Source organism: Mastigoproctus giganteus, chromosome 13 (genome assembly GCF_048544385.1).
Source record: "Mastigoproctus giganteus isolate SK-2022 chromosome 13, ASM4854438v1, whole genome shotgun sequence".
Lineage (NCBI taxonomy): Eukaryota > Metazoa > Arthropoda > Arachnida > Uropygi > Thelyphonidae > Mastigoproctus > Mastigoproctus giganteus.
The window spans coordinates 65,305,556-65,324,164 of NC_143587.1; the positions used below are offsets into that span (position 1 = coordinate 65,305,556).

Below are 18,609 nucleotides of genomic sequence, written 5' to 3' on the forward strand. Positions count from 1 at the left end.
CTACGTAACGACTATTACCATGAGAAAGCACTTATGCTGTCAATAAAAGCAGGATATTAACCTTCTTTAACGGAAGGACCTTGCTCTTTCTTATCATCACGCTGAATCAGAGTCATTATCTGTATGATCCATTTATCATCTGCCTCTTACGGTCTGTTTTCTATTTTACTGTTCGTTTTAATTTATCACTTTGCTGCCGGGAGAAAATGGACAATTTCAACTCTCTGTTTTCGCGCTGCCATTTCGGAACATTAGCTCGCTCTCGTCCTGCTCTGTTCCCCCTTCCCCTTTTCCCTTCAGACACACGAAGTCATCTGCTGTTATAGTCATTTGTTTTTATAACCGTATGGGCTGGCACACAATGAGATTTCTAATTTTTGTTATTCGACGCGAAAACGTTGACAGAACAAACTACAATTTCTATTTGTTTCCAGCAAAACATTTTCATAAGTTTCAGTGAAAACACTTCTGGGAAGAAATCGTTTGATAGATTTTTATATTTTCGTCGTATTCAGTTTCTTTCGCCCTACTTCTGTAACTCTTGCAGTCTAATTTTAGTATGCTGATATAAAATTAATGTACAGTCATATACATAAAAAATTACTCATTACTACAAACTGAATGATTTGCTGCAATTGAAACGTGGAAGGCACGTATCTGTGTGGAATCACAGACCATCACAGACAACACTATGAAAAATTACACTGTCGATGTCAGAAGTCTTGAGTGTAACCGTAACAGGGCAGGGAATTTTTTATTATTATTATCATTAGGGTACTATAACTTTCTTTTTTTGCACTTCTTGAATACGTAAGCATGAATGATAATGACATAATTATTGCTGTTTAGTATCTGTTGAATTAAATTTTCGATTATTACTGGATGGTCAAAACTAGTCGACGAATTTTGTTCATTTACTGAACCGTAATTCAGTAATGGAGCAGAATTCTTATTCCACTGGAAAATTTTTCCACTCAAATTATCCAAAGAGAAGGAAATTAGAAGGTTGGGTAGAATACGGAGCAGTACTGCACGAGGAGAGGGAGAAATAAGATAATGAAAGACACGCTTCATGAATATCAGCTATTTAAGCTATATGATAATATAGCTGATATTAATGTTGACATAAAATAATCGTAATTAATTACGAGCAAAATTATACATAAAGTAAAAACAAAAGTGCACATTCCTCAACAAAGACATTCGTTTCAGCATATTAATGGGTTTTGCTTCAACGATTCCTCTTTTGAAAAGTGTAAAAATTAACGCACAAAGCGTATTTTACTTCAATACACAAATTTTTCAAAAGAGGGATGTGACTTAACAATAGACTCATTAAGCACTGCCAACAATGACTTAAGTTAACTACTGCGAAAAAAAAGTTTCGCTCCTATTTAGCACCTCGACTCCATTAGAGAGCCTCGGACTTTGCCAATTATTTTCATGAATAATGCCAGTGTTTGGAAGGATTTGTGTACTATCACAAACGGTAAACTTAAAATTTAATACACATCACAGGATAAAACTGACTTGTTACTAAGAATAATTCAAAGCCTATGGTACTCTGAAAATCCTCACAGAGAACTCAGGGATCTTGTCCTTACACTTCTGAGCAGTCTAGATGCCTCCATTAAAGATCTGGATATCGGTGAGGCCGTTCATCATCATGAAAACTTTGCACCAAAATACCGTCATCATAACGATTCCTTTTATTTTTGTTTATAGGAATGGGGCGCATTGCATGCTCTCTCCCCATTCGAGAAAACATCGGAAACCAATTTCAAAATTGAATCTAAACTAATTTTGTAAAGTAACCATTTACCCACTTTTTTTCCCCCTTGTTGGCTCCCTGGTATGGGCAACCCAGGGCGCGGGATTGCTGGCACTCACTGGTATTGCACTACCTCCGTGGGTGCGGGATTTCATGTGCGAATTGCGCTACAGTAAAATCAGACTCAGGTAATTTAACATACTTTTTCAGGACTTCTTTGTAAAGACTACATGTTCTCAAGGTAGATTTGGGCTTATGCCTGGGAGCTACCCTGAATAAGAGCGCGCGAGCGCGCACACACACACACACACACACACACACACACACACACACGAGAGTTTAATGTTTGTCAGAGCATATAATTATATGTAAATATATCTTGTATATAAATCATGTATATACTTTTATGTACATAATATTGAGACTATATTGTGTGTAATTAATAAATGAATGAATGAATGAATACCCACTTGTCATGGCTTCAGAAATGGTGTTATCTACACCAAAGAAAAGGTCTCTCCTCTAAGAGTGGGTGAGGTGGAAACCTAAACCACAGGCCGTCTCCTCTCTTTTTCTTATGCCTTCCATATAGAGGTCTCATTGAAACTATCAGCCGACACACAGGTGACACAGAGAGAGAGAGAGAGAGAGAGAGAGAGAGAGAGAGAGAGAGAGAGCGCTACCTGACTGCCATCTTCCTATGGCGACTCACTGTTAGGGCTAGACAGCCATCATCCTGGGATGGGATCTTTTCACCAACCTTAAATTTGCCCTACAGATACCTCGTCTGACGTTCCCATAACCTTGAAATCATCATCCTTGAACTTTAAGGCTCTGGTCATCAGGAACGTACTTAGCACCTGAATACCAAAATACTACTGCAGTCCTAGTGTAAAGAGCAAAGATATCTTGGGGCATAATGTCGATTATCTTACCTGTTATAACTGCGTTAAAACTATTTAGAAAACATAAGGTGATAGGTCGTCTTGTTTCGAGGTAAGGATGCTTAGCATCCGTTGTTCGCCGCGCCCACTGGCCACCTTAGCTTGCAACTATCCTTCCATTATCTTATTTCTGTTTATTTATTATTTTTTTTTTATGAAAACCCCAAGCACAAAAGGTATTAAAACCTATAGTACTTATTATCATGCATGAGTTTACACTTCGGCACGACTGCATTGTTAGAAAATTTTACTACTAATCATTTTGATATTGAATACAATCGTTAACCACATTTAGTAATCACATGGGCTCGAACCACGGTCATCTCAAACGCATTTGCTTATAGTAGTAGTAGTAGTAGCATGTGATGCAAGAAAGCAAGTGTATGAGCTTATGCAGCATCAGCCAAAAAAAAAAAAAAAAAAAAAAATTGCACCATTCCCTCCAAATGCCTGTCCAGTTCCTCCTTAAATTTATTTAACACTATCAACTTCCACAACGACAGATGGAAGTTTGTTCCAGCAATTAACCACCCGCTGGCTAAAGGCAAATTTTCGCACATCTACTCTTTTCTTAATTTGAATTTATGCCCCCTTAGGTTCGTAATCTGAACAAGTGGAAGGTCCCATCAGAATTCAGCGTGCTCAATCCATTCAAGGCCTTATACACCTCAATCAGATCACCGCGCAGGTGCCTAGTCTCCAGCCACTGCAATTTGCAGAACTTAAGCCTCTCTTGATCCCTTCACTCCCCTCACCAATCTTGTTGCCTTTCTGTGTACAAACTCAAGCAAATCTACATCCTTCCTAAAATGAGGCCTCTAGACCTGTACGCAAGTACTCAAGGAGTGGTCTGACCATTGCCTTATACAAAGGGACAATCACCTTTTCCCTGCTAGCAAAATTCCTATATATCATCGACAAAACCCAGTGACCTGCCCTGGCAGCCTGTCTGCATTGCTCAGAAAACTTTATATCTGACTGCACAGTTACTCCCAGATCTTTTCCATTTTCTACCACCTTAAGTGTTGTACCACACAGTTGGTACGTTTCTCTAGGGTTACTTCTACCCATATGCAGTACTTTGCATTTGTCAAGGTTAAACTTCAGTTGCCACTTCTAAGTTCATCTGCCCAAATTTTCTAGATCCTGTTGCAGTAGCACACTGCCATTACTGTCATTAACAACCCTGCCAACCTTTGTATCATCTGCAAACTTCGACATTAAGCCTGATATACCTTCATCAATATCATTGATAAATATACAAAACAACAGTGGACCTAACACCGAACCCTGTGGGACTCCACTAATAACATTAGTCCACGAAGAGCAGCACCCATTGATTACCACCCTCTGTCTCCTCCCACTCAACCATCCTTTTATCCATTGTGCTCCAATTTGTACAGTAGTCTTCCATGCGCAACAGTGTCAAAAGCTTTCCTGAAATCCAAATATATGATATCAAAATTATTTTTTGAATCCAGTTCCTTTGTAACCACATCATAATATCCTATCAAATTTGTCAGACAAGACTTTCCCTTAACAGACCTATGCTGTGTCTGAATTATTGCTGCAGTCTTGTCTAGATGATTCTGCAATGCATCTTCAACCAGTGACTCCATTATTTTACCCGGAACAAAAGTTAACTAACTGGTCTGTAATTACTCGTGTCACCGTTCGATCCCCCTTTGTGAATTGGGGATACATTTGCACATACATTTGAGATATGGCGCCTGTGTAGCCAGGTGGGAAGGAGCAGCAGTGTGTAGCACACGCTTCTTGATTAGACCGGGGTTCGAGCCCGTCACCACCAAATACGGATGATGCGGAAAGGTCAGGTAATGACCACCGCATATCCCGAAGCAATATGGCCTTAGTTGCTAATGCTCCTAAAAACCAAATAACAACATTTGAGATACATTTGCACATTGGGGATACTCCCCTGAGTCCAAGGATGCTCTCATAATTATGGCTAAGTGTTTGCTTAGTTGCTTTGCCGCCTCGTTTAATATAACTGGATAGATCCCATCCACCCCAGGTGCCTTTCTTATGTTCAACTTCAACAATTTCTCCTCCACTTTGCTTTCAGTTATTACAAAATCATTAAGTATCCTGCTACAATTTAATAACATTCTGCCATTTGCAAACCTTAATAATTCCTCACGTGTGAATGTAGATGCAAAATACTCATCCAGTTTGTTTGCTATCTGAGAAGGATAATCAACAGGCGAACCATCGATGTCAAGTGGACCAATCAGATTCAACCCCTTCCTTTTAGAGTTTATATAAGTAAAGAAATCCTTGCTGTTTTTCTTAGCATTCTTTGCCAAAAATTTCTCGTAATCTGCCTAACCTCCTTTGCGACCTGATTACAGACTAGCTTATATCTGCCATAGGCTTCTAAGTAGCTTGATAATTTATATGCATCGCATGCATTTTTCTTTTCTGTCACGAGTCTCATTAGATAACCATTTATGCACTCTCGAGATTGACCACTAGATGTAATTCACTTCAATAAACATTTAAAACTCTCTCACTTGGTGTAACAGTATTTTTAATTTTTTTTAATTGTATTCTTACATCATGTCTGAATTTATCATATCAGGACATCAAATTTTTGTATAATATTAAAAATTTATGAACCATACGTTTAAAAAAAAAGGTATAGTTAATTCTTAAAAGGTATGCATTTATTTTCTAATTTATAACTAATGGAATCAGCAGAACCAAATTAATAAAAGCAGGAACCAGAAATTTAATTCACAGGAATTGCAGGGGAAGATAAACAATAAGAGGATCATTAAGAATATATAAACAATATGAAAAGAGAATTAAGTCCTGGTAGTGCTTGGGAAAGCCATTGAGAAAATGGAAGTCAATTAGAGCAGTAGCTAAGAAAGGTAATTCAAAAATTAGCAGCTATGTATTTATAGTTAAAATGTATGGTTATTAAAAATATTTCTTTCTTTTGTTTTATTCCAGTAATTAAACATCTGGTAATAATGTTTTGCAGCAGATCTTAAAACTGCCCACAAGTAGTTTATTAACTGTACAGGATAACGTAGCGGCCTTACAAAACTGCACCGAGACAAGCAGAAAACAGTAATTTCATTTTTAAATGTTGAAGGAATAAATGTTACTAGGGATGGAAATTGAACGCATCAATATGATTCAAAAACAAAGAAACAACCAATGGACTGAAGGGACACGCACACATCACCCAAAAAAAAGTGCGCACTCAGCATTCTGCGGATAAAGTTTTACTTACATTTTTCGGAGATTGTTCTGGTGCTAGAACTATTGATTTTTTTTAGGAAAAAAATATAAAGGTTAAACGCTAGACCACGTGTTCGGTAAAACTACTGATACAACCACAAAACTTAATTAGATATCTTAGAACATCTCCCTTATAGAGTGATTTGGCTCCTTCAGATTTTTGGACACCTAGAAAGAATTTATAAGGGCACAATTACAGATTTGCAGGGAATAAAAAAAGTTTGTAAAATGCTGTACAAGAAAGACAGAAAAATCATCCCCTTCCTAATGTATTTTTATAGTAAAATTTTTGCTTTTTTTTTTTTTTAAACTGAAGAGATTGAAGAGTAGACTTGTGTATTTGGGGGAGGTCACACGGCTCCTATCTCGCTCGGGAGCCCCGCATAGCCTAAAGACGGCCATGCATAAATATAACATAATATGTTCTACATAAATCAAGGAATTATACTAATTTATTTATGTAAAACATGTTATGTTCTTTTGTTTTATATCAAGTTCGCGAATTTGATATTTAAAACAGAGGGTTTTGAGGCACGTACCACAAAAGCCGTGTAGCTTAAATTGGGGGGAAGTTGTAGCCGCGAATAGCAGGGGAACCCAAGAGTTTAGCAATTATCAAATCTTGAAAGCATTTAGAACAGAATGAAAATTAGTACTGGTTCCAGATTTAGAAAACATCACTTTACATAATTTATAAACATTTAAAAAAAGAGGAAAAAATTTGGTGGGAGGAGTTTCGTCAAAGCAGTCTAATATTTTAGCTTATTTAGCTTAAAGGCAATAAATACTTTTTCGAATGGAACAGTATTAAAAATACAGCATGTTCGAAAGAAAATTTAACGGGATCGTTTACTTCCAATTATTTATTTATATATTTTTCCTTTATGCAAAAATAAGATCACAGCCAACACAGAATGATCTCTAAAAATTTGAATTTATGAATCGTTACCTAATATATTAAAAATCTACTTACTTTTAAATTTCTGCTCTAAGCAGAAGACACTTCGTTTATACAGACGAGAAAATTAACTTTTTTTTTTTTTTTCTTTTTTGCCCCTTTTTGTTTTGCCATTTTGATCTCGCTTGATTTTGAGATCTCCCAACGAAACAGGAACACATAATTAAAACTAAGGGACCGAAGAAAGAAATTTGCCAATATCGACTCTCGGATTACTACTTAAGCCTGTGCCGATTTCCTTTTAATTTAGGCATCAGTATTCGAATGAGTTTTAATTTGCATTTTTGTTCTTTAGTTATGTCGGGTTGTTTCCCAGAGTGCCATCTAATTATTTAAATAATCGAGGTTCTTCCAAACGTATTTTGGCTTAGTTTTAAGTAATTCACGAGGTCTTTCCAAAAGGGGCAAATAATTTCTTATGTATCCTTTAAAGCGCTATTACTCTTCTTAAATGCATTGAATTATTTCTCAGTTTTATTTCAACTTAAACCTGATATATTATATTATTGTTATTTTCTATAAACGTGACCTCTGAATTACAGATGATAAATCTAATTTCGGCAAAGTAATTATTCTAAAATATAACTGATCGTTCATATCTACTAAACTACCATAAACTACTACACTAGGCGTTCGTGTCGCCCTTAACAAAACTTCTCGACGAAACCGTTTTATCAACTACCGGGCTTATAGCATAAAAAGAGAGAAGAAGAGGAAGGCTTACATTTTACTTCCATAGTGATGGATGCAAATTGCGGCTGCTTCAACGCTGGGTTTTCGGAACGGCACGTGAACGTTTTCCCGTCGTGGTCTCTACTAGGGGTTAACGTCCACTTTAGAGCTGCATTGGCTCGCTTCCCATCACTCAATAACTGTGTGGTATATTCCGTACTTGAAGTCACTATATTTCCTTCTCCATCTAGCCACGTCAGCTGGAAGGGAAAAAAAATAGGATTACATTATTAATGAGGAATGATGCAATTCAAATTTACGAATGTTTTCGTTGCTCTTGAGAGAAAAATAAATAAATAAAACAAAACGTTCAGAAATGCAATATGCGTGCGCTAATAGGCGCTTTGAAATATATGAGATTATTATAAACTTCAATACAAAGTCGGAAAATATCCATACTTCAGCTTATTTATGATTGGCCATGTGTGCGTTGCACGCTCGCTTAGATATCATACATATTGCTATAAACTCCATATTTCTTTTTAAGAATCTAAAAGTTGGTAAATATTTGTGATTATTCTCTTTCTGCTTTTAATATGTATTAAAGGAAACATTTACCTACACAATATCGCATATTTCCATAAGGCCCAGTTAATCGTTGAGTAATAAAGTTCTTTGGGGAAAAATTGTGTGTGCTTGTTAAGTGTGGGCGTTGGAAAACGCCCAGTCATGGCATAATAGCAGCTGCAATAAAGCATTAACATCGATCTTTATATAATTTGCGTTTTAGAAAACGCGTTTTCTTTATTTATTCCTGCGAAATCATAGTATGCTACCAGCTGGAGATGGTCAGTTACATTTCCCAATGTGCGTGATTAAATTATTTTCGTATTTATCTACTAGCATGTTAATCCATTTTCATCCCTCCCATTTTTATTACACTTATGTTATGAATTTTTACTGAGAGGATGAGTTAACATATAAGGTGAACTTTCATTTGTCACGGACTTAATACCTATTATATGCTAATAACCACATACTACCATAAAATTGTCAGCATTAGCGCTGGTAGCCACTTTTCAAAATGGTCGCAAACCTTTCGGATTTCAAAGCCACTGAATAGCGAAATGTCATTAGATTCCCCCCCCCCCTCAGATCAGCAACACTGATACAATTCAATGTGCCCATGAGCTCATTCAGAAGAATGAAATAGTTTGGATAAATTTTTTGATAAATTCGATGCCATGCAACAATTCGATCAAAATGGCATCGCGGTCAAGCAACACTCATTTAGTGACAAATGGGCCTGGAGTACTGGGGTCCATAGTTTAACAGATATTTATTTAAAATTGGGGAAAAATTGTGTGTGCTTGTTAAGTGTGGGCGTTGGAAAACGCCCAGTCATGGCATAATAGCAGCTGCAATAAAGCATTAACATCGATCTTTATATAATTTGCGTTTTAGAAAACGCGTTTTCTTTATTTATTCCTGCGAAATTATTTATTTACTGGGTATACTTTAAATAAATATCTGTCAACACTCATTTCCTTGCAACAGGACAATGCTTGGTCACTTGTTAACCAGATGAACACTGGACTGCATCTAGAAGCTGACATCTGAAACCCTGTCATAAACTGCCCCATAGTTCTGATCTTGTACCTTCTGATTTTCACATGCCTGAGCAGCACAAGCATGAATATCAATTTCAAGTATGATAAAAAAGTTCAAAATGCAGCTCATACGAGTATGAGTATACAGAGATACCCACACTCTTTACCAAATACTTTCTTCTTTGGCGGAATTAAAAAGTTCGTCAGTCTTTGGAAAAAACTGTCGAGAGATGGTAAGTGATTACACATCGAATCCTCGTGTTTTTGGAATAAGCTGATTTGAAGCTATAACCGAAATTCGTGTTATTTATTGACATATTCTCGTATTTCTCTGAGGCGGTGTCTGTGAAGAATTTTTTAAGAACACGTCAAAATACATAAGAAAGATATCTTCCATTAATAAGAATTACAAGACAGAAAAAAAATAGATTTTCAGATAATTCCACAGTTAATTACTATAGTAAATTCCGACTTAACGAGGGGAAAAAAAATATATATCTGGTTGAAGGAGGAGGGAATAATTCCATTATCGTTGTACGCCAAGTCATTACATAAAATTTCTTGCCGATACCTTTCTTCTGGTACATTTATTAATGTACAACGGGAAATGAACAAACTATTCCATCAGCGCTGATTGACTCTAAGTGGCAAGACTACATTACAGATTTATTTGGAATCATTAATCACGATGCTCTAACGAGAATAGTAATATCTTCAAGGAGATGAATAATACATCAAAAAGATTTCTAAAGTGGCCCGATCAATAATAGATGTTACATGCAACATCGGATATGTGCAGGCTTAAGTCAATGCAGTCACTCGCCCAATGTCGTGCTTATACTTAAATGGCCAAAGTAACACGTGGTTAAAGGCTGTAACCATGGTCACCGTTCAAACAGTCACTGATAATTATAGTCAGGTATAATCTTATTTTCGATTTTACCCTCTTTTTCAAATGTGTTTTTTCAGTTGCGTTTTATAATCCAAAACATAAAAGAAGTGATTTTTCCTCTTTCGAAAACATTGTATTTCGTTAAATATGCAAAGAGTATCGTAACAATTAAAACTCTTCCTGATCTATTTAAGATCTATTTAACTACTCAGAAATGTTACATGGGATAAAAGCAACTGTTCTGAAATCATTAATTTCCCAATCTTGATCCTTCTTACATCACCCCTTACTTAACTCAATTGCTTAGTAATGACGTAGAAAATCTAAATAGCAGGGCAAAGCTGTCTCAAAAGACTATCTCAGGAAGAGAGCTTATGGTTTAATGATCTGTGATAAGCTGTAGAAACCTGCTGAACAATCACAAAATTCTTTTATATGGAACACCATAATGATCTCATAAATATAAACTTCACAACCAAACTATTAGAATCTTTTCACCGTATACATAAACATATTAAATATTCATCGAATTGAAATCGATGCAAATTTATGAATCATGTCATCCTGTTGAAGCATTCCAGTTGGTCTTTCCACTTTAAAATGAGAACAAATTATTATTATTGTTGTTCGAAAAACTGGACGCACACATCAAAACTATCCAAAGGGGCCAAATCAAGTCTATCAAGAAGGTAACAGTTCCTAATACCCGTAACCCATCCTAAAAATAGTGTGGGATCCTGGTGAGATCCCGTGAAAAACCTTCGTACACTTAGGATCAGCTAGCACATGTACATTATTGAAGGAGAGGTACTAGACTTATCAGACAGTGTGAAGTTGAATCCAGGTGAAACTGAAGTGCAATTGCATAACGATGTCAATATGATGGGGACATACAAACACGGGACAAATTAGTCACTGTGTAATTTTTCAATTAATAAGGTGCGACCCCTACTTTAGCAAGAATCACTTCATGAATTCTTGTTGTTAGGGGTTCAACTAGACCCCTGAAATAACATATCAATATTAGGCCACTTTGAAAACAACTGGGCACGTAATTCATTCAAGTTTGCGGATGCTGTGATGTTTTCACTTTCCGTTCAAAATAGTCCCGTACGTTCTCCATAGGATTTAAATCTAGTGACTTGTTTGGACAATTTAAATGCTCTACCATTCCCTCATGTCCCTCGTGCCCGTTTAAAACAGTATAGGCCCTATGTATCAAAACCATAAGTATCCTTAAAGTGTTCAGCAAAAGGAACAGCCTGATCATACAGAATATTTGTATAGCCAGCCTGATATATCCCAGTTGGTATTTCAAGTACGGGACCCACTTCATAATAAAACGTTCCCAAAGCATCACTAACCCACCACCAGCTAGTACAACAACTTGCACGCGGTCTGTATGAAATGCCTCATTGCTTTTCACGTGAACTCGGTGACTGGAATTATTAGAGTATAAAAAAAAAAAAAAAAAAAAAAAAAAGCCAGTCATATTATAGCCACACTAGAATTGCCTTTCTGCCCGTTTGTATTATACCTATAATAATCTCAGAATTCGGCTGAAGGTCCTTGTTTAACTGTTTGTCGCAGTGCTTGTCTTGTTTGAAATCGTTTTTCATTTACCAGGTGCGATTTTCGTCGCCGATCACGATCACCTAGTACAGAATTTCGGCCACAATTCTGTGACTGATTTCTGGTTGATTTCGACTCATACGATTCCTTAAAACCTTATTACTATTCTTTCTAAAACACCAGTAAATTCAGCTACTTTTAACAGGTTGTCCTGCTAAAAGCAGGTGAGTGGCTTTCTGCCACTCACTAACATATACTCGTATTCTGCATCACACTTTTTCGTGTGGAATAATGAAACCCTTGCTTCCATAGTTACAGCTATACCTGTAAATAGAGAAAACAGTTTAACCTTATATACTAATTTCAGTGTCATATGCAGAGAGGCGTAGAAGATACAAGTGTTTAATCTGTTATATGTCCTTAAATACCACAGTGACACTAAAATTTTGGCTGGTGTCTGTATATTCGTGGATCACCAGCGTCGAGTGAACAATAAGACGACTGGAAACAAGACCATTCAGAGAGAGAGAGAGAGAGAGAGAGAGAGAGCGACATTTCTATCCTGGCCATTTTCGGGATTAAAACGCTATAACCCAAAGAGAAACCTGTGTCCGTCAGAAGCATAAGCAACATAAAACTAAACTTAATCCAGGTATCAATCGTATTTCTGGGATGTTCTGGAACGTTGTATGGTGCAATTCTCTCTAAAATCATCGTTTCAAAGAAACGAGGCGTTGTTGCAACAGGAAATCATCGTTTCAAAGAAACGAGGCGTTGTTGCAACAGGAATGGGTACCCTTAATGCTATTATTAAGTGTTTGAGAAATCAGTCCAATGTCACGAGATATTGACTGTAATCAAGATATGTGTGTTGTTGTTATTTGTTTTTTTAGGAGCATTAGCAACTAAGGCCATATTGTTCCGGTCATTCCCTGACCTTTCCGCATCCTCCGTATTTGGTGGTCACGGACTCGAACCCAGGTCTAATCAAGAAGCGTGTGCTACGCACTGCTGCTCCTGCCCACCTGGCTACGGAAGCGCCGGTATGTGTGTTGGGGGGGGGGGGGATCTTATCAGATATCCAAGTAAGGGTTCTAATATTCTGGCCAGTGTTTCAGTAATGCATTTTAACAATAGCGTCTAGGGCAGTGATAGAAGACCTCTGGCCTAATTTAGCCGAGAGGTAAACGCAAAAGAGCAGTAGTACACGGGTTTTAATTCACTGTGAATCGAGCTCAAGTGACTGCTAAATGCGGTTAACGCTAATATTCTTGTCAAAATTAGTTCCTTTCTGACCTATGTGATCGTAACATTATATAAAGAGACCTCGTCTTCTTTTTTATTCCCCCCCCCCTTTTTTTGTTTGTTAACATATACCGTAAATGCAATTTCGAAGACCTCCACGCTTCTTAAAACATTTTCCAAAATCCTTTGTATACCCTTGATATACCTCACAATACGTATTTAATTTTGTTTAATATATAAGAATTAAGAGAGTTATTAACGTTCAGAAATTATCAAGTAATGTGTGTTTATTTTCTTAAAAAATATATTGATAAAAAAAATCACAACGAATTTCGTTATAAATATATGTTTTTTTTTTTTTTTTTTTCAGTAGTTTTTGCTGTAAACGATCAACGCATGCTACAGACAACAGAGACACTTGCAATCCAGAGAATCGATATGCCACAACAACCTTCATCAATCCCTTACCCAAACGTCGCATTTACCACTAAGGATGAAGCACTTTGCCATCAGTGAGGTAGGTGACCAATGCTGAAGCAATGAAATGAACCTCTGACAGCCGTTGATGGCATTTATTGATTCAAAGTGGTATCCAGGGTGAATTTCACCAGAGTGAACAAAAAAGTAATCACGAGGATAAGCGTGGAGAATACGAAAGGTGTCACAGCAATTCCCAACCTCAGACCTGCAGCAACTGCAAAACAACACTTCGATGGCGACAAGGTGCTGGATTGTTCTGAAGGCAAATGGTACCACAAGTCGGAAGCATGTCAGGTTGCTTCCGACTCAGTGCAGGTCAAACTTATTAGTGACAACCCTGTGTAATAATAATATACTGTGTGCCCTTTACGGTGGAACTAGATGACAAGGAGGGTTAAGCACAAGTGCCTGAAGGATGAAAAATATGACGTGCATCACTTTCAGAGCACCCTGACTGCAATGTGATCAAAGAGAGACAAATAGTTTCATATGATGGATTATATGAAACTTTTCTTCAACAGATTAAGATATTTGCGGGGAGTTTTTCTTAAAAACATATAAAACCTAATTTTTGTCCGAACATCCATAAGCATAACACCTACTTAAAATTTTCATAATCCATAGATGAGGACTGAATATACGGTTTCCCTGAGTTGTTGATGTCGATAAAAAAAAAAAAAAAAATCGTTCTTGTTTATACTCCGGCACGACCACCAGGTCAGTGGAGTTTACAGTAAATCAATCAATATAAATTGTTAATCGTATTAAGCAATCACGGGCTTAAACCCAGGTCCACTCAAAGAGCATGTGCTACTTCACTCGCGCTCCTGACCACTCGGCTACGTCAGTCCTCTGGCAATTTAAGTGTGCGATACATTACCGTTTGCAACTCGTTTGGAAAAATCTAGGTTTCGATTCCCGTTAATAACTGAAGGAATTTCTAAAGCCCCCTTCAACTGAGGCTGTAATTATCATATCCAAGGAGGAAAGAGTAGGGTTTATCCGCCATGAATTATTCCGGGTTTTTCAGAAACCACAACATATCTACCCGTGAACATACGCTTCTACACACCAGTACACCAAACGGATACGAGCAACAAACTTGGTGCTGCAAAAATAAAGATATGTTTATACAGTAATAGCAAAACATACATGTAAAGGAAGTTCACTCGCCCAAGTCATTACAAGCTGGCGTTACCTACAGGAAACTGCTGAAATGTCTATTGTACATGAAATTATTTAAAATAAAAAACATATGTCTTTAGTGAGAATAAAAAACATTTACTTTAATATTTCCGCATATCTGGAGTCGCCTACCACCGGTTCAACTGTTCTTAGCATTTATAGTAAACTATGAGACTGATTTATTTTTCAAATTTACAAGAAAATTTTCTTGAAAATGGCTATTTTCAAGAAAATTTTCTGATATTAATTAAATACAGCCTGCGTTCGTGCATATATATTTATTTCAGAAAAAAAATAAATAAAAATATATATATCTTTTTTTTCTGAATAAAACATCCTAACTGAGGTTAGCATCCCATCAGTTAAATATTCCAAAAGAAAGATTCTAAAAAAGTAATGGGGGAAGAGTCGCGGGATCGCGTGAAAGATAGAAAGATTGCTTCCTTTCCACAAATACCATATTCAGGAAGAGAAAGTGCACGAAAGCCACTTTCCTGAAACCTAAAACCCACAATGCATTATGTGTGTGCATCACGGGAAAGCATTTGTCACAAAGAAGTCGCATTGCAAATACGGCATCATATTTACAACCGTTGTTAGCTAGCAGAAACTTTAAAACAGTGTCATTACATATAGACATCGCTATTACGCATTTCGGATATGTAATTAAACAATCTTACAGAAAACAAATGAAAAGAATTTTTGATGTACTCGTAAAAGCGATTAGTTTGAAAATTTTTTGACTAGATACAGCACAGGAAAAATTTCTTGTTTTCTAGTGGTATTTATTTCAAAACTATTTAAAATTTACGCACGACAAATGAAAAAGATTTTTCTCACCCTCTTTTCAAGACAGCACTGTCATGATAGAAAAAAAAATGTTATTTATATTAATCTACTAATAAAAATATTACTCTGTTACAAGGAGATTGACTAACTATATGTTACAACCTTCTTCACATCCTTAACATATTACGGAAAAACTGAGCAACCTAAGTTAATTACAGGGCTGCACAGTTTCACATTGAAAACGTCTTGTTAGAAGAGAAAAAAATCAAAGGAGCCTAAAATAAACTGGAATTTTAACAAGTAAAATTAAGAATGCAAACTTACATTTCATTACTGAAAATGAAAGAATTAAAGTTTTTTTTTTTTAATCATCGCGTAACAAAAGTGTCAGCAATGCTTATCAAAACGTGTGCACAAGCGATTACCTATCGTTTTTATCATGATGAAGAATGAAAGTCCGTGAAGTGCATCCAGTGCTGGGTACACAGAGCTAGGACAAACAGAAAGCCCCGTGAAATTATGTATCTGGAGATATCCTAGAAGTAGCTCCAGGCATATCTCTGCTTAGTTATTAGAAATATGAAAGGGACGTGCAGTTTCTGACCTCTTACGACGAAAAATGCGTCCTTGTTATCGAGAGTAAATATATGAAATTTGTTATATTTGCGAAACTTTGTTTCCCAAAATGATTCATATTTAGTTTCGATAGCTAAAATAAAATATGATAAAAAATAACCGTGGAAAAATTGCACAATCGAACAGCGGTGTAACAAAAGTACAAACACTTAAAAAACATCGAGCACAATTATCTTAGGACACACAAACGTTGGCAGAAAACGCAGGTCGCTGCATAAACACCACAATCTGAGTGTGGCAGTTGAACTTAAGTTCAGGAGCCGCCCTGCATATGACACAAGGCACACAGGCCACTTGATGGCCTATGTGTGTCTTATGTAAATATCGTTTGAAGGACCTAATGTTACTCATTTGAGGAAGTTTGAGCTCGAATTCCATCGGACACAGGAGCCTTCTCCACAGAATTAATTATTTGAGATTTTTTAGCATGCTTAACATGCAAATCAGCCAATGAACACAATCAACCTGTGACAGGTTCATTGTGTTCATTGCAATTGTATTATGTTTACACAGGTTACCTGTGTAAACATAACAAACGACAAACGATGAAAATCACATGCACCGAAGCGCTAGGGCCGAACTAGTTGATGTGTGCCAAGCAGAGGCACATTTAAGTCAGTTGGGATCCTAAGGCGCTACTGCGAGTTATTTGGGGGGGGGGGAGTTACTGCCGCAAAGTTTTGTGTATTTGGGTGTACATTTCCCCTTTCTGGGGGACTCAAATATTGGGGAACATAGGTGTGCGCCTAGTGTGCCTGTTCGTAAACGTGCCAAGGAACCTCCAAAATACCCAACCAACCAGCTATCTGTGCATGAATAATTTTTGCACATGAAAGAGATGTCATCTGTGCCCGTTATCACATTACAGGTATCAAGTTTGTACAAACGTAAAGTACCACATCTGCTACTCAGACACTCCTGACAGTTTGCTGTATTTACTAAAATACAGCAAACTGCCAGGCGTGTGATTCTGCCTGCTCCAATGTACCAAGCCGGCTAAAATTCAAATTGAAATAAAGTAAATAAATAGTTTTAGTGTTTTCTTTTTCATAAATCTTGGTGACGTTACCACGACGGTCCTGCTATAATAATAATAAAGGCAACATAGCCAAAACTATTTGAAACATGATGTCTGCTACATCGAGGCAGTAATCAGATAGAAAAGGTGGGAGTTCTATAACTGAAAGATATATATTCAGTTGAAGATCTAACTAGGTTTAACCATAATGGAAAAGACTGGTTGCAGACGGTCTTTCGCATATGCCACTTTAAGAAAGCCGTATTTTGGTGACAAAAAGGAAGCCAATAATCCTAAAACTGAACATGCGAAGCAAGCTGTTACGATCGAAATAACTGTTAATATCGCTCTTCTTGTGCTTGTCATTGAAAGCCATGCGACAATAAATGTAAGAATTTAGTATGAGATTCAAGATTTTGCTTCATCATTGAAGAATACCAATAGATTTCGCTGAAGTAGGAAACGGCGCCTAAAATAAACTTTAATTTTAACAAGTAAAATTAAGAATGCAAACTTACATTTCATTACTGAAAATGAAAGTGTTTTTTTTTTTTTTTTAATCATCGCGTAACAAAAGTGTCTATCTTCGCCTTTGATCTGAATGTTACTATTCCCAAAAACTGAATACAATAAGAAACTAATATTAGACTCTAATGGACCCGTGGTGAGGATGCAATAAACCATGCATCTAGATAGTTCAGGAATCATGCTATAATTAGTGCCGATAACTTTTCTTTTTAGGTTGCATTGTTGTGATTTTTCATAGAAAAAATGATTCCATTACATTTGCTCAATGTGAGTTTAAGAAAAACATTTGCATGCTAGACGTGCTGTTGAATAATAGCGCGACTTGTTAGAAGTTCCATGTAGGTGGAGTCATTCGGCGATAATGGTTGCAGTACTTCAAAGGCCTAAAAAAAAAAAAAAAAAAATATCTGGCGCCGATAAATTCTAGAAGAATAACTGTCAGGTGATTCCTGCCCCTGTGTCTCCAGTTGTTTCCATATATGCTTAAACTTGTTCAGAATTTGACAACACCTACAGCTCATAGGAAAAAAGATCACGCTACCATCAAACCAAGCTAAAATTTTTGAAGACGATTCTTAAAATAACTACCTTCACTCTTCATGTCCGATGAGGCTCATTTCGATTTGAATGGACGATGAACAATGCCTTATCCAGGTCGCTTAATTATGCTTGCGTGCGTGTCCAAGAAAGGCGAACTTTTGAAAGGCCATGGGATAAGAACTCACATTCTCCGTCATGTAAGTAGTCCTAGCTATGTCTATTAACTGGGTAATTTGTCCTTATTTTGCTGATAACGCTGTCACATTAATGCAGTGAGTTATCAAAATAAACACAAACATCATAATGAACAATGCTCTTATGTGACACAAACTGTTCAGGTTAATGGTACACATACCAAAAACAGAAGCGAGCCACATGTTAGCCCCACCCCCCTCCCTGAAAAGTTTTCGAAAAGACCTCCCTGTATTTTAACAACCATACTTATCGACTGTCGGGCCCGCTGATTATTCCCCCCCCCCCCCCCCGAAATGATAGA

The 18,609-nt window shown here is 36.9% G+C and overlaps 1 protein-coding gene across 7 annotated transcripts in view; it reads right to left on the reverse strand.

Moving 5' to 3' along the window:
• Nucleotides 1–18,609, reverse strand: part of LOC150076131 (irregular chiasm C-roughest protein-like) — a 565,240-nt gene that overhangs the window by 99,771 nt on the left and 446,860 nt on the right. For all 7 annotated transcript variants that reach the window (XM_090388091.1, XM_090388093.1, XM_090388094.1 and 4 more), the window contains one exon: nucleotides 7,671–7,878. In XM_090388091.1, coding sequence (XP_090244217.1) covers nucleotides 7,671–7,878 — 208 coding nt within the window. The remainder of the gene's footprint in view (nucleotides 1–7,670; nucleotides 7,879–18,609) is intronic.